The sequence below is a fragment of the Kogia breviceps genome, chromosome 7 (assembly GCF_026419965.1).
Source record: "Kogia breviceps isolate mKogBre1 chromosome 7, mKogBre1 haplotype 1, whole genome shotgun sequence".
In the NCBI taxonomy this organism is placed as follows: Eukaryota; Metazoa; Chordata; class Mammalia; order Artiodactyla; family Physeteridae; genus Kogia; species Kogia breviceps.
Window position 1 is genome coordinate 27,246,175 of NC_081316.1, and position 24,901 is coordinate 27,271,075.

The window sequence follows — 24,901 nt, forward strand, 5'->3', positions numbered from 1 at the left end:
TATTAAGATTATTAATAGTAATTTTAATTGCCTTTTTCAAGATAATTGGATATGTTCTCATAAGTATATGGGAAAGGGGGCACTGAGCTAATTAGGTATTTTGAACTCAGTTATCTTAAAAATCTCTAGAAGTTTAACATATAGCCTATATTTCAGGAATTTCTTCTTTTAATTGAATGGTTTTCTAAGTAGAATTAAACTAATTTGTAGTTCATAAAATCTTACTGATTATCCCTTGATATTCCTCCTTGAGTACTGATATGATGAAAAATTTAAAGAATGGTATGTATGTATATATGTATGTATTTGAGGTATAGATGATTTACAATGTTATATTAGTTTCAGGTATACAACATAGTGATTCAAAATTTTTATAGGTTATACTTAATTTAAAGTTATTAGAAAATATTGGTTATGTTCCCTGTGCTATGCAATATATCCTTGTAGCTTTTTATTTTATACATAGTGGTTTATCCCCTGTCCCTATCTTGCCCCATCCCCCTTCCCTCTCCCCATTGGTAACCACTAGTTTGTTCCCTATATCTGTGAGTCTCTTTCTGTTTTCTTATATTAATTCATTTTGTTTTTTAGATTCTACGTATAAGTGATAACATACAGCATTTGTCTTTCTCTGTCTGACTTATTTCACTAAGCATAACACCCTCCAGGTCCATAAAATCTTATTGATTATCCCCTGATATTCCTCCTTGAGTACTGATATGATGAAAACTTTAAATAATGGTAATTTTAAAATTAAATTTTCACTACCAGTTAGAAAATTATTCTTAAATTGGTAAGGCTAAGAAATAATATTTTATTCCAGTAATGAGTGCTGTTAGATGGGCTTTCATATACTATTTCTGTAGTTTTAGAAATTGGTACATGTCTAAACAGCAAGTCACCTTGGAAATACACATCAGCAGTTTTAAAATTGTTCATACATTTTAATCTGGGAATTTAACATCCACAACTTTTTTTAAAAAAATCTTTATTGGAGTATAATTGCTTTACATTGTTGTGTTAGTTGCTGCTGCATAACAAAGTGAATCAGCTATACGTATACATATATCCACATATCCCCTCCCTCTTGTGTCTCCCTCCCATGCTCCCTATCCCACCCCTCTATGTGGTCACAAAGCACCGAGCTGATCTCCCTGTGCTATGCGGCTGCTTCCCACTAGCAAGTATTCAGTGGTACGGTCAAAGGTGTGAACAAAAACCACAACTTTATTTGTGATAGGAAGCATTTGAATCAACCAACTAGGATATTAAACAAGTAATAAAAAAAAATCATGTTCTTGGGATTTCCGTGGTGGTGCAGTGGTTAAGAATCTGCCCGCCACAAAGGACACCATAAACAAGAAGAAAAGACAACCCTCAGAATGGGAGAAAATATTTGCAAATAAATAAAGCAACTGACAAAGGATTAATCTCCAAAATATACAAGCAGCTCAATATCAAAAAAACAAACAACCCAATCCAAAAATGGACAGAAGACCTAAATACACATTTCTCCAAAGAAGATATACAGAATACCATCAAACACATGAAAGGACACTCAACATCACTAATCATTAGAGAAATGCAAATCTAAACTACAATGAGGGGCTTCCCTGGTGGCGCAGTGGTTAAGAATCCGCCTGCCATTGCAGGGGACACGAGTTTGTGCCCCAGTCCGGGAAGATCCCACATGCTGTGGAGCGGCTGGGCCCGTGAGCAGTGGCCGCTGGGCCTGCGCATCCGGAGCCTGTGCTCTGCAACGGGAGAGCCCACAACAGTGAGAGGCCTGCGTACCGCAAAAAATAAAAATAAAAAAAACTACAATGAGGTACCACTTCACACCGGTCAGAATGGCCATCATCAAAAAATCTACAAACAATAAATGCTGGAGAGGGTGTGGAGAAAAGGGAACCCTCTTGCACTGTTGGTGGGAATGTAAATTGATACAGCCACTATGGAGAATAGTATGGAGGTTCCTTAAAAAACTAAAAATAGAACTACCATATGACCCAGCAATCCCACTATTGGGCATATACCCTGAGAAAACCATAATTCAAAAAGAGTCATGTACCACAATGTTCACTGCAGCTCTATTTACAATAGCCAGGATATGGAAGCAACCTAAGTGTCCATCGACGGATGGATAAAGATGTGGCACATATATACAACAGAGTATTACTCAGCCGTAAAAAGATATGAAATTAAGTTATTTGTAGTGAGGTGGATGGACCTAGAGTCTGTCATACAGAGTGAAGTAAGGCAGAAAGAGAAGTATGCTAACACATATATATGGAATCTAAAAACAAAAATGGTTCTGAAGAACCTAAGGGCAGGACAGGAATAAAGAAGCAGATATAGAGAATGGACTTGAGGACATGGGGAGGGGAAGGGTAAGCTGAGATGAAGTGAGAGAGTGGCATTAACATATCCACACTACCAAATGTAAAATAGATTGCTAGTGGGAAGCAGCCACATAGCACAGGGAGATCAGCTTGGTGCTCTGTGACCACCTAGGGGGGTAGGTTAGGGAGGGTGGGGGGGAGAGGCAAGAGGGAGGGGATATGGGGATATATGTATACGTATAGCTGATTCACTTTGTTACACAGCAACAACTAACACACCAGTGTAAAGCAATTATATTCCATTAAAGATGTTAAAAAAAAAAAAAAAAGAATCCACCTGCCAGTGCAGGGGACAAGGGTTTGAGCCCTGGTCTGAGAAGATCCCACATGCTGTGGAGCAACTAAGCCCGTGTGCCACAGCTACTGAGCCTGTGTGCCACAACTACTGAAGACTGCTCGCCTACAGCCTGTGCTCCAAGAGAAGCCACCACAGTGAGAAGCCCGCGCACCGCAACAAAGAGTAGCCCCACTCATTTCAACTAGAGGAAGCCTGCACTCAGCAACAAAGACTCAACGCAGCCAAAAATAAATAAATATTTTTAAAAATCATGTTCTCAACAAATATTTAATAACATAGGAATATTCTCATTAGGTGAACACAGCTGTATATAAATTGGATTTTAACATGGTCACACATTTGTTTAAAGAAAAGACTATATATCTCTGTAAATTCATTGACCAAAGTCAGAAAACAAATATTCAAAAATTATAATGGTGGCTAACTCCAATGGTAGGAGATTGTAAGAAATTTTATTTTTTATACTTATCTTTCCAATCTTAATATGGGGATTTCTGTAATAACTGCAGTTATCATTCAAATTGTTTTTAAGAAGAGAAGTTAATTAAAATTGGGCACATTCATTATAATGAAAATTCAGCTAGTGAAGGAACAGTAAGTATTGTCTTGTTCAATGTTGAATCCATTGTCTTTTTTTTAAGCCTGAAAATAGTTGGTGCTTAATAAATATTTGATTATTGAATGGATGTATGATGGGATCAGGAATTGGCAAAGTGGCTTTAGGAAAAACATTTGGAGGGCCACAAAGATGCCTTCTTTATGTTTTATTTATCATAACAATGGGTGATAATAATATGATAAGAATATACAAAAACTGCTCTGCTAACCATAGTTCTGGTTAGCATAGAAGGCAAAACTAGATGGTTGGGTTTATCTTAGTAAATTTAGTTTATAGAGTTGTACAATTACAGCTATTAGAACAGAACAAACAAGCAAAAACATTTATCACTGAGATTCCAACAGGGGAAAAAAAAACTTACTTGAGAGTTCCAAACTCCAGTCCTTAACCTCACCACCTTTTTTCAACTGAACTATTATTTTTATGAAGCAAGTTTTGATAACAACTATTACATTATGAAATACAACTGGAATACAACTGTTACATTATGAAAGAAGACTTCTATAGTAAGCTATATTTCTATTGTCACAAAATTAATTTTAAAAATAATAATTAGTAATATAGGTGATTAATATTTAATTTACATGTTTATAGGGCACCAGAAAGGTGGATTTCAGGAAGAAATCAAGTGTCTTCCTTCATTGAATTGCATGGTCAGCCTTCTAGACAAGCTTTTTGGGAGATGGGCCTTTACAAAATGAGATATCTGAAAGGGCAGCCTTCCAGGTGTCTCCTAATAACAAGTGTAGCAGCAACTTACATGACCTCCTGAACCAAGGTCATTATCTACCATGATAATATATACCTGAGGGTGCAACTGCCGGATATAATGGCTTCTACTGTGGTGTGGAGACATTGTTTCAGCATTGGAGGGAGGTTAATGGCAATTAAATCAGTGAGGCCAAATCTGATGTCAGGAAACATGGTATGTCACTGCTGGAATGCTACAGTAGTCCTCAATAGACAGATACATTCTGACTTGGAGGGATATGGCCAAGAAGTCTGCCTAAGGATTTCCAAATATGCATTGCTTAGGACTGGTCTTTAGAAGTTACCTCTGACTCTTCTCCTATCAAATATGGACTAGCTCTCTGTGCTGGGAACTGCAGAACGATGACCTTCTGAAGCCTTTTCTAAAAATTAGAACTTAATTTTTTTAGAGCAGTTTAAGATTACAGCAAAATTGAGGGGAAGGTACAGAGATTTCCCACATAAGCCCTGTTCCCACACATACATAGCCTCCCCCATTATTAATATCCCCCAGCAGAGTGGTACATTTGTTATAATTGATAAACCTACATTGACATAATCACCAAGAGTCCACAATTTACGTTAGGGTTCATTCATGGTGTTCAATTCTATGTTTTGGACAAATGTATTATGACATGTATCCATTAATTATGGTATTATACAGAATACTTTCCATAGAAATCTTATGTTCCATGTATTCATTTCTACCACCCCACCCCCAACCTCTGGCAATTACTGATCTTTTAAAGTTCTCCACAGTTTTGCCTTTTCCAGAATGTCAATAGTGGAGTCATACAGTACACAGACTTTTCAGATTATCTTTTTTCACTTAGTAATAAGCATTTAAGGTCCCTCCATATCTTTTCATGGCATCATAGCTCATTTTATTTTTTTAGTGTTGAATAATATTTCATTATCTGTATAGACCATACTTTGTTTATCTGTTCACCTACTGAAGGACATCTTGGTTGCTTCCAACTTTTGGCAGTTATGAATAAAGCTGCTATAAACATCTGTGTGCCAGTTTTATTGTGGACATAAGTTTTCAGATTATTTAGATAAATATCAAGGAACATGATTTCTGAGTTATATGGTAAGAGTGTGTTTAGTTTTGTAAGAAACCACCGAACACTCTTCCGGTGTGTCTGTACCTATGAATGAGAGAGCCCCTGCTGCTCCACATCCTCACCAGCATTTGGTTGTGGTAGTGTTCTGGATTTTGGCCATTCTAATAGGTATGTAGTGGTATCTCAATGTCATTTTAATTTGCATTTGCCTGCTGATATATGATGTGGAGCATCTTTTCACATGCTTATTTGCCATCTGTATGTCTTCTTTGGTCAGCTGTCTGTTAAAAGTCTTTGGCCCAGGGCTTCCCTGGTGGCGCAGTGGTTGAGAATCCGCCTGCCGATGCAGGGGACACGGGTTCGTGCCCCGGTCCGGGAAGATCCCACATGCCGCGGAGCGGCTGGGCCCGTGAGCCATGGCCGCTGGGCCTGCGCGTCCGGAGCCTGTGCTCCACAACGGGAGAGGCCACAACAGTGAGAGGCCACAACAGTGAGAGGCCCGCATACCGAAAAAAAAAAAAAAAAAAGTCTTTGGCCCATTTTAAAATCAGGTTGTTTGTTTTCTTATTGTTGAGTTTTAAGAGTTCTTGGTAAATTTTGGATAATAGTCCTTTATCAGATATGTCTTTTGCAAATCTTTTCTCCCAGTCTGTGGCTTGTATTATCATTCTCTTTTGTCTTTCACAGAGCAGAAGTTTTTAATTTTAATGAAATCTGGCCTTTTGGTCATTTCTTTCATGGATCATGCCTTTGGTGTTGTATCTAAAAATTCATTGCCATACTCAAGGTCATCTAGGTTTTCTCCTATGTTATCTTCTAAGAGTTTTATAGTTCTGTGTTTTACATTTAGTTTTGTGATCCATTTTGAGCTAGTTTGTGTGAAAGGTATGAGGTCTGTGTCTAGATTCATGTTTTTTTTTTTTGCATGTGTACGTGCAGTTGTGCCAGTACCATTAGGTGAAAAGACTGTTTCTGCCATTATCCTCCTTTGTCAAAGTTCAGTTGACTATATTTATGTGAGTCTATTTCTGGGCTTTTGTATTTTTCTCATATAGATCTTGTACATAGTTTGTTAGATTTATGTCTCAGTATTTCATTTTTTTGAGTTCTGTGCAAATGCTATTAATTTCAAATTCTACTTGTTTGCAATTAACTTTTGTATATTAACCTTGTATCCTGCAACCTTGCTCTAATTGCATCTAAATCCTTTTAAGATGATGGCAGTCCCACATTTCCTGTCTTTTCTTGTGGTCTTGTGGCTTTCTTCCACTGCTCCTTGTATCTCTAGCCTACTAGAAGGCACAATATAATGTGATTTGAATATTCAATTCAGCTGTACAAGATAAAAAAAACAAATGGGATGATGAAACATAAGAAATGTTGAGCATAGGTAGTAAGTAAGCTAATAGCTTCTGAGGTATAGGTGTAATTCATAGGGTGTGTTAAGTATAGATATGTGGGACTTCCCTCCCTGGTGGTCCTGTGGTTATTCGGCGCTTCCACTGCAGGGGACGCAGGTTTCGATCCCTGGTTGGGAACTAAGATCCTGCATGCTGTGCAGCCAATTAAAAAAAAGATATGCGTAAGTAGTTTGAGAAACAAAGCCAGAATTCAGAAGATGTGTTAAATATACATAAGTAAGCTAGTAACCTATAAAATGTACCAAGATAAAGCGACTAAATGGCATATATGATAGAATAGACAAGTTTTATTTATTCAGTAGAAAGGTAGACTAAGTCATAATCTTGCCACTTCAGGGCTTGATCGCTGTGTTGTCCCTAAACTGACCACCTACTAATAACATCCAGTACGGTCCCGTTTTGGCCCAAAGAACTGTGCCCAAGAAATGCAAATAAAACCTATAACTCTTCACCAAGTTAATTGGCAAGCTACAGCTTTGGCCAGGCACAACTGCCTCTGTGTCTCTCCCATTAATCCCTGGTACCTTCTCTCTGGGCCACTGGCTTACATCTCAACTCTGGTCCTTATAGCACACCATCATGGGGAAGGCTGATATGGGTAGAAAGAGCAGGATTTGGATAGCAGGATCCTGCCACTCTCCCCTTATCTTAAGTATGTTAACTTAGTTTATTGCTTTCTTTCCCCTTGCTTATCACTGTGTGTTTTTAATTTTTTTAGTAAATTGTGTGAATGGAGCGTTTTAATTTGGTCTGTGAGCCCTCTGGGTTAGCTTGCTTGGTAATGTGTTCAAGGTAATTTTCCACTTGGCAGTACTCTTCACTTTGAACTTCAGTAATCCTCCCTCACAGTCTGAGATTTTAAGGGAAGGCTTAAAATCCCTATCTGGTTGAGGGACTGATAATAAGCTGTGAAAGGAGTGTTAAATTATGGTGATTCTATGATAATCTTAAGGACCTTGTCCACAATGAAGGAATTATGAGAACCTGTCTCTCACCTCTAGAATGGGTCCTTCCTAAGTAAACCCAGGAAAACTGAGCAAATCCCAGTTTATCTGGGAAGAAGAGTAGGAGGGTGTGTGTGTCAGCTCTGTCCTACTTAAATTCTCTCCTTTACAAAGCTGAGCTTGGAGGTACTTATTGGCTAGAATAGTGACCTTCAAATAGTTTTGCTTATATATTCCCATGCACAATTTTAAGTTGCCATTTAAAATTTCTCATTATAAGCTTAAATAGTTGGAAAAGATGTAATTTCTGGTATATTATGAATGCTGACATTTTAAAATAAAACCGTTACATCAGTCTTTTAAACATATCTAATAAAATGTAAATTCCATATGACTTTTAAGAAACATTTTCTTATGAACATTTTCAAACACAAAAGGAAAAATAATAAAACAAACTCCCACATGCTTTTTACCCAATACAAACAACCATCAATTTCTGCCATTCTTACTTATATTCTCTTTCACTTTTCTTCTTGGAGTATTTTAAAGGAAATCCAAATAATATTTTATTTAAAAATAGTTTGGTTTGTATCTCTAACCGATAATATTTATCATAACAATACCTTTTATCCATACCCAATAAAATAATTTCCTTGATACCAATAATACCCAGTTTGTGTTCAAATATCACCAGTTGCCTCAAAAATGTATGTCTTATTAAAGTTGGTTTGTTCAAATCAGGATCTAAACAAGGTTTATGCATTGCATTTGGTTGATGTAATTTTTCAGTCTCTTTTCATTTCTAACATTTCTCCCTCCTCTTTATTTTGTGCCATGTCATTTAACATGTAACATGTTTCTCTCCCTTCCCGCATTTCTCACAAACTAGAAATTAGATCTAAAGATTTGATTACATTCAGTGTTTGTGGCGAGAATGCTTTATAGATGGTCCTATGTTTATAATTCCTGTGGAGTCATATAAGGAGAAACAATTTCTGGTTGTCTTATTTTAGTGACATATTAATATGTATCAGTGGTATAGGTGATGTCAGATTCATCTGTTATAAGTTTCCCATCACTCTTTCATCTAATAATGACAAATATTACCTGGACAAACATTATCTGGATCCATTATTTCATTATGGTTTGCACTATGGTGATCTGCTAATTCTTTTATTCCATCTACATGTATTAGCTATGATTCTTCTATGAAGAAGAATTTTCTCTCATCATCTCTTTGGTTATCCTGAACTATAGCCCATTTAGGAAGGCAGGAAAAGTACATTTATTATTTTTCAGAACAGTAAGTTGGTGCCCTAGCAAATAACAAAGGTGCATTATGAAATAATGAAGTTATAAAATTTTATTTTAGTACTAGGTACTCTTGGATTTTTATATGTTTAATGTTTCAATCCTTTACATTTTTTATGTTCAGAGTGCCCCATCTTTGGCCAGTGGAATCCCCTTCAAGTTGGTACCTATGTCCTTTTGATGTGCCCCACTTGTCTTTGATAACTTCCTGTTTTCAGGCATGACAAGATGTCACATATTCATGGAATATTTTGGCCCCAGGCCTGATGCTATAGAGATTTTAAAACATTAAAAATATTAACAAGCTCTTCTTCAACAGTTGAAATTTTTACATCCTTCTTTTTTCTCCTTAAACTTATTTCCACTCCATTTCTTTTTTTTTAAATGGAAGTATAGGTGATTTACAATATTGTGTTAATTTCAGGTGTACAGCAAAGTGATTTGGTTATACATATATATGTCTATATTCTTTTTAAAATTCTTTTCCATTATAGTTTATTACAAGATATTGAATATAGTTCCCTGTGCTATACAGTAAATCCTTGCTGTTTATCTATCTACTCCATTTCTTATCTTTTATGCTTGAAAGTCTTTAATTGGCTAGTCTAAGATACAATAACAACATATTTTTTAAATGTCCTATGACCATAAGGTTGTAAGTATTGGAAAATTTCCCTAGGATTTAATTTTTATTATAATTATTTTTAGTATACATTTATTCAAAGCAGCTTGGATATAGTGCCATTTTTGATATTCTTTAAATACAAAAAGTAAAAATTATTGGAAATATATATATTAATGATATAGGTTAGTGGGGAGCACTTATAATTTTTTTTATTAAAGGAATAGTGGAGTTGTCTCTTGGTTTGAGGCCCTGGAATGGGCATAAAAGGAATGCCTTTCTTTTGTAAAATGACAGAATGGAGACTTTCCAAGGACAAATTATAGTTGGGACAGGCAGCTTCCTGGGCAGATGCCTTTTAGGAAAGCATATATCTGGAAGCCAAGGATCTGGAAATTGATTTACTTAAAACTATTCACACTTGCATGCCCCTTGGAAAGTCTCCATGTACTGTTGGTTATTGGTACTCAGTGCCCTGACTTGAAGACCATCAAGCCTCTCCTCTTTAATAGCTGACACTTGGTATCTCTCCTGTGTTGCAAGTACATCAACTTTATGAAGTGGCTACCATTCTTTTTTTTTTTTTTTTAAGTTTTCCCAAGCAATTTATTTGACACTTTTCTTGAGAATTTTCAAAGAAATAATAGAAAAATCAAGCAAAATATTTTTCTGTACAAAATATTTTTCTGTACATGGTTAACAGTAAAATTATGAACTAGGAAACTTGCATGACAGATCTTGCTTCTCTCCTTTCTACCTTCTTTTCCCACTTTCTACGTGCCTCTATTTATTCATTCTTTCCCCAAGTGGTTTCATGCAATCCTTTCCAGTTAAAGAAAGAAATAGAACTGATAAAAATCATTTGCACCAAGGTACTAGTGAATTAAAGTATTCAATATTCTTCTTCGAAAATTTGTACTACAAAAGAAACAGGCACTAAGGAATATTGAAACTCCTGACAGCATAATTCTTTAAATATGCAAATAAATTTCTCCCACAATTTGCTTTTACTATCTGAAGTGGCTACCATTCTTAACCCCATTTTACAGATGATGGAACCTGATGCACAAAGAGGTTATATGACTTGTCCAAAGTGTCACAGCCAGTGAATGGGCAGCAGGGTTTTAAACCCAAACACTCTGGCTCTAGTGTCCAGGCTCATAACCACTGTGAACTTGAATGCTTTTTTAAAAAAACAGAGGAAGAGCAGATCTATTAGAGGAGAACTTGTATTCATGTCAAATTGTTAACGGATGGGAAGCAAAGAAAAATAGTGGTTTGTCAGTGTATCAGTGAATAAACTCTACATGTGTTAACAAAACATAAGGCAGTGGCTTTTTCTGTACTCTACTAAAATACCATAGTATTTAATGTTAGTCAAATAAAAATTAACACATTTTTATTTCTTTAATTTCTAATTAACAATTAGTTCTCATTTAATTAGTAATGTGCCACAATGTTATCTGAAAACCTATTGTAGTCTGCATATTCTACTTTTAGTGACAGTGGCACTGTTTTTAAAGTAACATTACAGGAGAAATATTGCACTTAATAATGGTAATGATTTCACACTTACATAACTCATTCCACTTAAAAGCATCTAGAAGGTGTTTTATGTGGAAAAAAAAAACCTATAACCATCACTAAAATGATTACCTCTTTTGGTGAAGACTGGGATTGTAATCATTCATTAAGTAACAAGTAAAGCTATTGCTATATTTCAAAAGATATTTTTGAGTAGTTCAGTGCAAATTTTTTTATTTTTTAATAATTGGATTATATAATAAACACACCAGGATACTCAAGGGATTTCATTCTGCAAGGTGATTTACTCTCTAATCATGATTTTCCTAGCTATGCGCAGTTGGATTTTTTCACTTATAAGCATTCCCCAATTAAGAAGAACCTGATCTATGAGAACTGAGCAGGCAATGGTTGTGGTGGAAGCCTCAGCCCTCCTACTGTGAGACTTAAAGGAGGAGGGAGACTGAAGGGCAACAGCCCTTTAGTGTCCAGTTGGAAGACCAGAGGAGTGCTGGGCAGAGAAAAGTACCTTCTCTTATTAAACTATGCAGAAAGAGATATGTTTTCTAACTTTGATAGTGATTCAGATTCACCTAACATTTAATGGATGTCTACCATGTGGCAAGCACTATGCTAAACGCTTTCACATTCACAGTTTTGTTTATTTAATCCTGATAACCATGCAGATAATTGGTTTTGCAAATGAGAGGACCGATGCTTAGAAAGGTTATAAGATTCAAGGTCACGTAGCTAGAATGTGGCAGAGAAAGACATGATCTTATGTGTTATTGATATCTATTCCTCTGTAATACTTGTGAGTATAAGTTATATTATAGTTCTTTTATTCTTCCATAAGCTTAACTAGCAGCAAGTCTAGCATCAGACTCTTTGAGCTTCCTGTGTTGTAGATTATCTGAGGAGTTAATCATAGTTCAAGAAGGTAGTCCTTCAGGTGCCCTCTCCCAAATGAGGAGACTGTTGGCCAGCTTGTCTCTTTTTGCTGCTGGTGCTTTTGGCGTTACTGTGGTTGCCACAGCTCCTTACTGACCCACATCAACACTATTGACCCCATTGACTTCCGTCATCTGACTGGCCCTACTGGTCCATATGCTTCGGGAAAGGCTTTCTGGCTCTAGTTCTAGCTCAGCCTGCAGGCTGACCTGGTCTCTAAAAGAGGGGTATCGGGTTCTCCATAGAAACAAAACCAACAGGATATATGTGTGTGTATATATAAATGCACACACATTAATTAATATATAATTATACATACATTAATATATTAATATAATACATTATACATATACATATGTATATGTACCTATGTGTGTGTGTGTATATATATATATGGAGAGAGAGAGAGAGAGATTGATTGATTGATTTACCTTAAGGAATTGTCTTATGTGATTGGGGAAGCTTGGTGAGCCTAAAAGGACCCAAAGACCCAAATTACTGGACTCTCAATTAAATTTAGATTCCAAGCCATCCTAGTGTTCTTTCCATTTCTTAAGTCTAAGCCAGTGTCATATATTTTAGGTTTTTGAAAGCAACTTAGTTCAAGGAATATCAGGAGTTTCAGGATTAGGTTCAACTGCAGACAACGACGACCCAAATTAACATTGTTTTGCACAAGCTAGAAATTTATTTCTAATGTAAAAGTCTGGAGGTAGGTAGTCTAGAGTTGGTGTGGACTCCATGTTTTCAGAGATTCAAACTGCTTCCATCTTCCCTGGGGCGTGGTTTTCATTCCTAGCACCATATCAAAGATAAAGATGACCTGTCTAGAGCCAGCCTTCATGTTTTCATTCTAGGTAGCAGAAAGGAGAGAAAAGAAAGATGAACTAACCTGCATAGATTGTTTCCACTAAGATTTGATTGGCCAGGCTTGTTTTATATGGCTTTACCAAGTTGTAAGGAAGACTAGAAAATAGGCTTTATTCTGGGCAGCCATATGCCTCAGTTAAAAATCAGGGATTCTACTATCATAGAAGAAGGAAGGAATGGATAGAATGGATGTTGGCAGACAGCTGTCTCTACCACAGAGAATTTATACAAGTATTAGAAGATATTAATATATGGACAAGTTAGGACATTGAAATTTTGTTGCATTTGATATATTCTTAACAAAGCAGCCAAAATTATCTTTTTTTAAAAAGTCATATAACTCCCCTGTTCCAAACACTCCATGGACTCTCTAATTCACTTAAAGTCCTGACAGTATCCTAAAGGCCCTATGTTATCTCCACCCCACCACCCCCATTGTCTTTCTAATCTTCATCACAGCTACATTTCTTCTTTTTCACCTATTCATCTACTTGTGCTGTTCTTCACATCTGCCAGATATACCCCACCTTACGGCCTTCTTACTCTTTCCTGGGTATTGGATGGCTAATTTCCCTGACTCTTTCAAGTCTTTGCCCAGATATTACCACCTCAGTGAAGCCTATGCTGACAAACCTATTTAAAATTGCAATTCCTGGGCTTCCCTGGTGGCGCAGTGGTTGAGAATCCGCCTGCCGATGCAGGAGACACGGGTTCGTGCCCTGGTCCGGGAAGATCCCACATGCCGCGGAGCAACTGAGCCCGTGAGCCATGGCCGCTGGGCCTGTGCGTCCGGAGCCTGTGCTCCACAACGGGAGAGGCCACAACAGTGAGAGGCCTGCATACCATAAAATTGCAATTCCTGCACTTTTCAATAACATATTCCTCATGTTAAGTTTGTATAATTAGCGATGTTTTAGCAAATAGCAAAAATTAAGATACTTTGCAACAAATTATCATTTTTTTCTTAAATAGGATTATATTTATCAAAGACTTAGATTCATATTTTTTGCCTTCCTTTAGGCTCTCATCTCTGTTCATTTCTAATGAGATTTCACATTTAGCAGCAGCTACGTGCTCTAGAACATGATGAGAAGTAAATTGTGATTAATGCCCAGCCTCAGTTAATAACCCAGGAGGATTTTACTTTTTAAATTAAATAACATTCTTCCTCATTTTCAGCTGACAATGACAGAAGATCACAGAGCAGTGCTTTCTCGGTCTCCTTTATCACCCTTGACTAAAGCCACGGAGGTATCACAGCGAAGCAACCCTGAAGACACCTTCAATGGGGATACCGTTCACCCAATTTACAAATATATTTCGAATGATTTACCAAGGTAAGAATATTATTTCAGCAGCTTAAACTGAATTCTGAAATGGATAAAAGTGCTTAAAGAAGGTTGTCTATGTAAATGCTCAATATTTAGTAGAGATTATGTCAAACATAACTTGGAGATGTGATGGTTGTTGCCTGGGTTACAGCCCTTCCATTTTTTTTTCTATTTTATGGGAAGAAAAAAGATAGATGATGCAATAAACATAAATTATTCCTAGAGTCTGACTTGTGGACAGGTAGCATAGTGATAATAACAGGAATGGCAAGGCAGGTGATATTTGCTATATACCACTCACCATGCTAAGTGCTTAACCTGCATTATATTTATTTAGTTCTCAAAACAACTCTGGGAGGAATGTAAGGCAGACAGTATTTTAGACATCTCCATTTTATATATGAGGAAACAAAGACCTAGAGACGTTCATTAAGATCACACAGCTGCTAGGTAGAGAAGGCAGAGTTTGAACCCGAATGTATCTAACCACAGCCAAAACTCAACTATTATACTCTACTGCACTTCTCAGAAATATAAAGCAGAGGAGACAAAAGGTATTTTTCCTGTGTTTTTTCTGTATTAGAAAATGAAAAAACAAATAAGTGTCTGTCAGGTATTGACTATTGGCTGGCTAAACATGATGCCACAGTTTTTACATTAAAAAGAAAATGTGGACTATAAAAGCACTGAAGAAACTATTCTTAAATTAGGGATTATGTTAATCTCCTTATAGAAATGCTAGGTCATATTTATATCTTAGAACAGATTGATTGTTTTTTTATATGTCACTAAGTTTTAGGTGAAAGTGAAATCTAGACTTTCAGCTAACCTTTGTTTTACCTTATTCCTCTGAGGTATGAGTGCATATTAGCAACATATGAGATCATTGACACAGTGTGCTAGCTATATTGCTAGGTAATTTTTAGAAAATCATTACCCAGTGGTTATATTGTAGAGACATAGTTTTCTCATGATAGTTCCTCCCAATTGACAGTGGAAAAAACATTGGTTCTTCCCAATAAGACAATGGAAAAAATTTTCTAAATAGAATTTTTAAGTAGTCCTTTATACAAATGCCAATGCTAATATAATGTGTATTTGCACATTTTTTATTGCTTTTAGAATTTATTTTTACCAATTTTCCTTTACAAAATAGTTCTACATTCACTTTTTATTCTATCTTTTGTGATATCTTTTTTGAAACTGTAATTTTATTTATTCAGTTTCTTTCTGCTTTTTTCTTATATTCCTTCTTAGACTCTGAGTCTCTAACTCTGGTTTTATTTGCCCTTTTTTTTAACATGTCAGTCTTTTATTTTCATGTGACACTTTTCCTACCACCTGGTTTTTATAATTTGTTTAAATGTGCTTCTTCTATTTCTTTGTCTGGATCCTAACTTCTTTTCTGTCACTACTATCTGTTACCATCAACTTTGATTATGATGTACCTAGAAAATGAAGTAACCCTCTCCTTGGCAATTGAATAGAAAGTCAAAGACAATGCCCAGAGGTCTTTTACTTTCATGAAAAAGAAAATGATGAGTTTCAACCTGAAAGGGGTCAAGTTCATAAAGGCTAATGGTAATCTAAGGTCCATTGGTATTAATATGATTATCAGTGAGAGGCAATTTTCTCTATGGGTAAAGACATTTTCCCCCTGATTGAGGTTAAAGCTTCTCTTGTCTCATCCTTTTTTTCCTTGCCACCTTTCTTCCGCCATCTTTGTGATCTTTTTATGAGAAATAATTATTAAAATATAGTCAATTTGTTGTTCCTTTACTTATATTACAGAGATTGTGCTTTTCTTCACTAATTAACACATTGTACATGTACAAACTCTGCCCACATATATTAAATCCACTCTTTGCAACCAGGCAGTGATGAGTCACTTTATTCTCATGTTATTATCTGTGGTTTTAATTTCCTTTTATTATATTTATATTATCCTTATTTTCTCTCGTTCTTGTGTTCTTACAGTGTTTTGCCTCTGTCACTTCATGTTACATTTGTATGTAATACAGTAAAAACAGCTGTGCCAGGAGCCTTCCCCCACAAAAGATAACTAATCACCAACAGTGTGAGTTCAATATATTGTGCCAAAGGTCTGATCCTCCCATTTTACGACTTACCACTAGGAGGCCAGATGACTGGAAAAGTCTAGCTTCATTCCTGTGGCTACTTCAAGGAAACAACATAATAAGAAACTTTTCCTACCCAGCTGCAGTCTGATGTATTCTCAGGTGACCTGGTATAGGGTGTCAGCCTTTGAGGCATGAAGCAGAATCAGTTATTTATTGATAACAGGTATCTAGGGGTAGTTCTGCTATATTTATAGAAGGTTTCTCTAACTGCTGAGGTGGAAGATTTCCAAATTAAAATTGTGTTTTAAAACTAACAGAATGGGAGACGGCTTAAAGATGGCGGAAGAGTAAGACGCGGAGATCTCCTTCCTCCTCACAGAGACATCAGAAATACATCTACACGTGGAGCTTCTCCTGTAGAGCACCCACCGAACGCTGGCAGAGGACCTCGGACCTCCAAAAAGGCAAGAAACTCCCCACATATCTGGGTAGGGCAAAAGAAAAAAGAATAAACAGGGACAAAAGAATAGGGACGGGACCTACGCCAGTGGGAGGGAGCCGAGAAGGAGGAAAGACTCTTACACACTAGAGGCCCCTTCGCGGGCGGAGACTGCGGGCGCCGGAGGGGGAAGCTCCGGAGCCGCGGAGGACAGCTCAGCCACAGGGGTGCAGAGGGCAAAGCGGAGAGAATCCCGCAGAGGATCGGTGCCGATCGGCGCTCACCAGCCCGAGAGGCTTGTCTGCTCGACCGCCGGGGCGGGCGGGGTCGGGAGCTGAGGCTCGGGCTTCAGTCGGATCCCGGGGAAAGGGCTGGAGTTGGCAGAGTGAAGACAGCTTGAAGGGGGCTAGTGCGCCACGGCTGGCCGGGAGGGAGTTCGGGAGAAGTCTGGAGCTGCCGAAGAGGCAAGAGACCTTTTCCTCCCTCTTTGCTGCCTGGGCGCGAGGAGAGGGGATTAAGTGCGCCGCTTAAAGGAGCCCTAGAACCGGGCGCGGAGCTGCCGAAGAGACAAGAGACTTTTTCTTGCCTCTTTGCTTCCTCGGGTGTGAGGTGAGGGGATTAAGAGCACCGCGTAGAGGAGCTCCAGAAACGGGCGCAAGCCGCGGCTGTCGGCACGGACAGTAGAGACGGGTGTCGGACGCTAAGGTTGCTGCTGCCACCACCAAGAGGCCTGTGTGTGAGCACAGGTCACTCTCCACACCGGCCCTCCCGGGAGCCCGTGCAGTCCGCCACTGCCGGGGTCCCGGGATCCAGGGACAGCTTCCTCGGGAGAACGCACGGCGCGCCTTGGGCCTGTGCAGCGTCACGTCGGCCTCTGACGTCGCGGACTCGCCCCGCCCCCGTGCCACTCCCTCCCCCCAGCCTGAGTGAGCTGGAGCCCCCGAATCAACTGCTCCTTTAACATCGTCCTGTCTGAGCGAAGGGCAGTCGCCCTCGGACAACCTACACGCAGAGGCGGGACCAAGTCCAAAGCTGAACCCCAGGAGCTGTGCGAACAGAGAGGAGAGGGGGAGATCTCTCCCAACAGCCTCAGAAGCGGCGGATTAAAGCTCCACAATCAACTTGAAGTGCCCTGCATCTGTTGAAAACCTGAATAGACAACGAATCATCCCAAGTTGAGGAGGTGGACTTTGGGAGCAAGATATACTATTATTTTCCCCTTTTTTTTTCTTTTTGTGGGTGTGTATGTGTGTGCTGCTGTGTGAGATTTTGTCTGTATAGCTTTGCTTGCACCATTTGTCCTAGGGTTAGACCGACCCATTTTTCTGTTTTTTTTTTTTGTTTGTTTGTTTGTTTGTTTTGGTTTTTTTTCCTGTTTTTTGTTTTTTGTTTTTTTTTTTTAAAAGGAAATTTTTCTTCTTAATAATTATTTTTTATTTTAATAACTATACTTTATACTACTCTGTCTTCTCCCTTTCTTTCTTCCTTTCTTCCCTCCTTCCCTCCTTTCTTCCTTCCTTCCCCCTTCTTTCCTCCCTTCCTCTCTTCCTTCCTCCCTTTCTTCCTCTGCACCTTCCGTCCTTGCTTTCTTGCTTCCTTCCTTCATTTCTTCCTTCCTTTCTTCCTTCCTTCCCTCCCTCCCTCCTTCCTTCCTTTTCTTTCCTCTCTATTTATTCTACCTTTTATTTTGAGCCGTGTGGATTAAAGGTTCTTGGCGCCCCAGCCAGGCACCAGGGCGGTGTCCCTGAGGTGGGAGAACCAACCTCAAGGCACTAGTCCACAAGAGACCTCCGAGCTCCACGTAATATCAGACGGCGAAAATCTCCCAGAGACCTCCATCTCAACACCAAGACCCAGCTTCACTCAAGGACCAGCAAAGAACAGTGCTGGACACCCTATCCCCAACAAAGAGCAAGACAGGTCTACAGCCCCATCCATTAGCAGAGAGACTGCCTAAAATCATAATAAGGTTACCAACATCCCCAAGCACACCACCAGACGAGGACCTGCCCACCAGAAGGACAAGATCCAGCCTCATCCACCAGAACAGAGGCACTAGTCCCCCCAACCAGGGAATCTACTCAACCCACTGAACCAACCTTAGCCACTGGGGACAGCCACCAAAAACAACAGGAACTACGAACCTGCAGCGTGCAAAAAGGAGACCTCAAACACAGTAAGATAAGCGAAATGAGAAGACAGAAAAACACACAACAGATGAAGGAGCAAGATAAAAACACACCAGACCTAACAGATGAAGAGGTAATAGCCAATCTACCTGAAAGAGAATTTAGAATAATGATGGTGAAGATGATGCAAAATCTTGGAAATAGAATAGACAATTTGCAAGAAACAGTTAACAGGGACCTAGAAGAAATAAAGAGGAAGCAAGCAACGATGAGCAACACAATAAATGAAATTAAAAATACTCTAGATGGGATCAATAGCAGAATAACTGAGGCAGAAGGACGGATAAGTGACCTGGAAGATAAAATAGTGGAAATAACTGCTGCAGAGCAGAAGAAAGAAAAAAGAATGAAAAGAACTGAGGACAGTCTCAGAGATCTCTGGGACAACATTAAACGCACCAACATTCGAATCATAGGGGTCCCAGAAGAAGAAGAGAAAAAGAAAGGGACTGAGAAAATATTTGAAGAGATTATAGTTGAAAACTTCCCTAATATAGGAAAGGAAATAGTCAATCAAGTCCAGGAAGCACAGAGAGTCCCATACAGGATAAACCCAAGAATAAACACACCGAGACACATAATAATCAAACTGTCAAAAATTAAATACAAAGAAAACATATTAAAAGCAGCAAGGGAAAAACAACAAATAACACACAAGGGAATCCCCATAAGGCTAACATCTGATCTTTCAGCAGAAACTCTACAAGCCAGAAGGGAGTGGCAGGACATATTTAAAGTGATGAAGGAAAAAAACCTACAACCAAGATTACTCTACCCAGCAAGGATCTCATTCAGATTTGATGGAGAAATTAAAACCTTTACAGACAAGCAAAAACTGAGAGAGTTCAGCACCACCAAACCAGCTCTACAACAAATCCTAAAGGAACTTCTCTAGGCAAGAAACACAAGAGAAGGAAAAGACCTACAAGAACAACCCGAAACAAGTAAATGGTAATAGGAACATACATATCGATAATTACCTTAAATGTAAATGGATTAAATGCTCCCACCAAAAGACACAGACTGGCTGAATGGATACAAAAACAAGACCCATATATATGCTGTCTACAAGAGACCCACTTCAGACCTAGGGACACATACAGACTGAAAGTTAGGGGATGGAAAAAGATATTCCATGCAAATGGAAATCAGAAGAAAGCTGGAGTAGCAATTCTCATATCAGACAAAATAGACTTTAAAATAAAGACTATTACAAGAGACAAAGAAGGACACTACATAATGATCAAGGGATCGATCCATGAAGAAGATATAACAATTGTAAATATTTATGCACCCAACATAGGAGCACCTCAATACATAAGGCAAATACTAACAGCCTTAAAAGGGGAAATCGACAGCAACACAATTATAATGGGGGACTTTAACACCCCACTTTCACCAATGGACAGATCATCCAAAATGAAAATAAATAAGGAAACACAAGCTTTAAATGATACATTACACAAGATGGACTTAATTGATATTTATAGGACATTCCATCCAAAAACAACAGAATACACATTTTTCTCAAGTGCTCATGGAACATTCTCCAGGATTGATCATATATTGGGTCACAAATCTAGCCTTGGCAAATTTAAGAAAATTGAAATCGTATCAAGTATCTTTTCCGACCACAACGCTATGAGACTAAATATCAATTATAGGAAAAGATCTGTTAAAAATACAAACACATGGAGGCTAAACAATACACTACTTAATAACGAAGTGATCACTGAAGAAATCAAAGAGGAAATCAAAAAATACTTAGAAACAAATGACAATGGAGACACAACGACCCAAAACCTATGGGATACAGCAAAAGCAGTTCTAAGAGGCAAGTTTATAGCAATACAATCATACCTTAAGAAACAGGAAACATCTCGAATAAACAACCTAACTTTGCACTTAAAGCAATTAGAGAAAGAAGAACAAAAAACCCCCAAATTTAGCAGAAGGAAAGAAATCATAAAGATCAGATCAGAAATAAATGAAAAAGAAGTGAAGGAAACAATAGCAAAGATCAATAAAACTAAAAGCTGGTTCTTTGAGAAGATAAATAAAATAGATAAACCGTTAGCCAGACTCATCAAGAATAAAAGGGAGAAGACTCAAATCAATAGAATTAGAAATGAAAAAGGAGATATAACAACTGACACTGCAGAAATACAAAAGATTATTAGAGATTACTACAAGCAACTGTATGCCAATAAAATGGACAACCTGGAAGAAATGGACAAATTCTTAGAAATGCACAACCTGCCGAGACTGAACCAGGAAGAAATAGAAAATATGAACAGACCAATCACAAGCACTGAAATTGAAACTGTGATTAAAAATCTTCCAGCAAACAAAAGTCCAGGACCAGATGGCTTCACAGGTGAATTCTATCAAACATTTAGAGAAGAGCTAACACCTATCCTTCTCAAACTCTTCCAACAGATAGCAGAGGGAGGAACACTCCCAAACTCATTCTATGAGGCCAACATCACCCTGATACCAAAACCAGACAAAGACGTCACAAAGAAAGAAAACTACAGGCCAATATCACTGATGAACATAGATGCAAAAATCCTCAACAAAATATTAGCAAACAGAATCCAACAACACATTAAAAGGATCATACACCATGATCAAGTGGGGTTTATCCCAGGAATGCAAGGATTCTTCAATATACGCAAATCAATCAATGTGATACACCATATCAACAAACTGAAGGAGAAAAACCATATGATCATCTCAATAGATGCAGAGAAAGCTTTTGACAAAATTCAACACTCATTTATGATAAAAACCTTGCAGAAAGTGGGCATAGAGGGAACTTTCCTCAACATAATAAAGGCCATATATGACAAACCCACAGCTAGCATCGTTCTCAATGGTGAAAAACTGAAACCATTCCCACTAAGATCAGGAACAAGACAAGGTTGCCCACTCTCACCACTCTTATTCAACATAGTTTTGGAAGTTCTAGCCACAGCAATCAGAGAAGAAAAAGAAATAAAAGGAATCCAAATAGGAAAAGAAGAAGTAAAGCTGTCACTGTTTGCAGATGACATGATACTATACATAGAGAATCCTAAGGATGCTACCAGAAAACTACTAGAGCTAATCAATGAATTTAGTAAAGTTGCAGGATACAAAATTAATGCACAGAAATCTCTGGCATTCTTATACACTAATGATGAAAAATCTGAGAGTGAAATTAAGAAAACGCTCCCATTTACCATTGCAACAAAAAGAATAAAATATCTAGGAATAAACCTACCTAAGGAGGCAAAAGACTTGTATGCAGAAAACTATAAGACACTGATGAAAGAAATTAAAGATGATACAAATAGGTGGAGAAATATACCATGTTCTTGGATTGGAAGAATCAACATTGTGAAAATGACTATACTACCCAAAGCAATCTACCGATTCAATGCAATCCCTATCAAATTACCACTGGCATTTTTTACAGAACTAGAACAAAAAATTTCACAATTTGTATGGAAACACAAAAGACCCCGAATAGCCAAAGCAATCTTGAGAACGAGAAATGGAGCTGGAGGAATTAGGCTCCCTGACTTCAGACTCTACTACAAGGCTACAGTAATCAAGACAATATGGTACTGGCACAAAAACAGAAATATAGATCAATGGAACAGGATAGAGAGCCCAGAGATAAACCCACACACATATGGTCACCTTATCTTTGATAAAGGAGGGAAGGATATACAGTGGAGAAAAGACAGCCTCTTCAATAAGTGGTGCTGGGAAAACTGGACAGCTACATGTAAAAGTATGAAATTAGAACACTCCCTAACACCACACACAAAAATAAACTCAAAATGGGTTAAAGACCTAAATATAAGGCCAGACACTATCAAACTCTTAGAGGAAAACATAGGCAGAACACTATACGACATAAATCACAGCAAGATCCTTTTTGACCCATCTCCTAGAGAAATGGAAATAAAAACACAAATAAACAAATGGGACCTAATGAAACTTAAAAGCTTTTGCACAGCAAAGGATACCATAAACAAGACCAAAAGACAACCCTCAGAATGGGAGAAAATATTTGCAAATGAAGCAACTGATAAAGGATTAATTTCCAAAATTTATAAGCAACTCATGCAGCTCAATAACAAAAAAACAAACAACCCAATCCAAAAATGGGCAGAAGAACTAAATAGACATTTCTCCAAAGAAGATATACAGATTGCTAACAAACACATGAAAGAATGCTCAACCTCATTAATCATTAGAGAAATGCAAATCAAAACTACAATGAGATATCATCTCACACCGGTCAGATTGGCCATCATCAAAAACTCTAGAAACAATAAATGCTGGAGAGGATGTGGAGAAAAGGGAACCCTCTTGCACTGCTGGTGGGAATGTAAATTGATACAGCCGCTATGGAGAACAGTATGGAGGTTCCTTAAAAAACTACAAATAGAACTACCATACGACCCTGCAATCCCACTACTGGGAATATACCCTGAGAAAACTATAATTCAGAAAGACTCATGTACCAAAATGTTCATTGCAGCTCTATTTACAATAGCCAGGACATGGAAGCAACCTAAGTGTCCATCAACAGATGAATGGATAAAGAAGATGTGGCACATATATACAATGGAATATTACTCAGCCATAAAAAGAAATGAAACTGAGTTATTTATAATGAGGTGGATGGACCTGGAGTCTGTCATACAGAGTGAAGTAAGTCAGAAGGAGAAAAACAAATACCGTATGCTGACACATATATATGGACTCTAAGGGAAAAGAATGTCATGAAGAGGTTAGTGGTAGGACGGGAATGAAACACGGACTTACTCGAGCATGGACTTGAGGATATGGGGAGGGGGAGGGGTGGGCTGTGTCGAAGTGGGGGAGTGGCAGGGACATATATATACTATCAATTGTAAATTAGATAGCTGGTGGGAAGCTGCTGCATAGCACAGGGAGATCACCTCTGTGCTGTGTGACCGCCTGGGGGGGTGGGATAGGGAGGGTGGGAGAGAGGGTGATGCAAGAGGGAGGAGATGTGGGAGCATGTGTGTATGTATAACTGATTTAGTTTGTTGTAGAGGGAAAACTAACACACTATTGTAAAACAATTATACTACAATAAAGATGTTAAAAAAGTAAAAAAAAAAAAAAAAAAAAACAAAACTAACAGAATGTTCTAAACAATTAATATCTCTTTCTATCCCACATATAAAATATTTTAAAAAAAATTTTTAGCTGATGATCATCTAAGAATGTAATTTCATGATTTTCTTTTTTAAAAATATTTATTTATTTGGCTGCACTGGGTCTTAGCTGCAGCATGCGAGATCTTCGTTGTGGCATGTGGGATCTTTAGTTGTGGTTTGTGGGATCTTTTAGTTGCAGCATGTGGGATCTTTAGTTGTGGGATGCAGGATCTCTAATTGCAGCACTTGGGATCTAGTTCCCTGACTAGGGATCGAACCCAGGCCCCATGCATTGGGATTGCCGGAGTCTTAGCCACTGGACCACCAGGGAAGTCCGGAAGTCCGTCATGATTTTTTCTTTTTTTTTTTTTTTTTTTTTTTTTTTTTTTTAACATCTTTATTGGAGTATAATTGCTTTACAATGTTGTGTTAATTTCTGCTGTACAACAAAGTGAATCAGCTGTATGTATTCTTTTTTTTTTTTTTTTTTTTTTTTTTTTTTGCGGTACGCGGGCCTCTCACTGTTGTGGCCTCTCCCACTGTGGAGCACAGGCTCCGGAAGCGCAGGCTCAGCGGCCGTGGCTCACGGGCCCAGCCGCTCCCCGGCATGTGGGATCTTCCCGAACCGGGGCACGAACCAGTGTCCCTTGCATTGGCAGGCGGACTCTCAACCACTGCGCCACCAGGGAAGCCCTATATGTATTCTTAATAGAATGTTATAGTGCTTTTTTTATCCTGCTTGCAGCTGAGTGTAATAACAACTCTTTTAGTTCCCTGAGGGGACAAATTATTTTTAGTACATTACATTAGGACTTAAATCAGTTTTAAAAGTGAATTGCCAACAACTTCTTCTTACAGATTATCTGGGTTGCTTTTTCACAGACAAATCTTGCTTT

The 24,901-nt window shown here is 38.1% G+C and overlaps 1 protein-coding gene across 1 annotated transcript in view; it reads left to right on the forward strand.

The window, feature by feature from the left end:
* Positions 1 to 24,901, forward strand: part of DCDC1 (doublecortin domain containing 1) — a 458,528-nt gene that overhangs the window by 12,641 nt on the left and 420,986 nt on the right. Inside the window, 1 exon segment of the mRNA XM_067038066.1 lies at positions 13,959 to 14,116. Coding sequence (XP_066894167.1) covers positions 13,965 to 14,116 — 152 coding nt within the window. The 5' untranslated portion in view covers positions 13,959 to 13,964.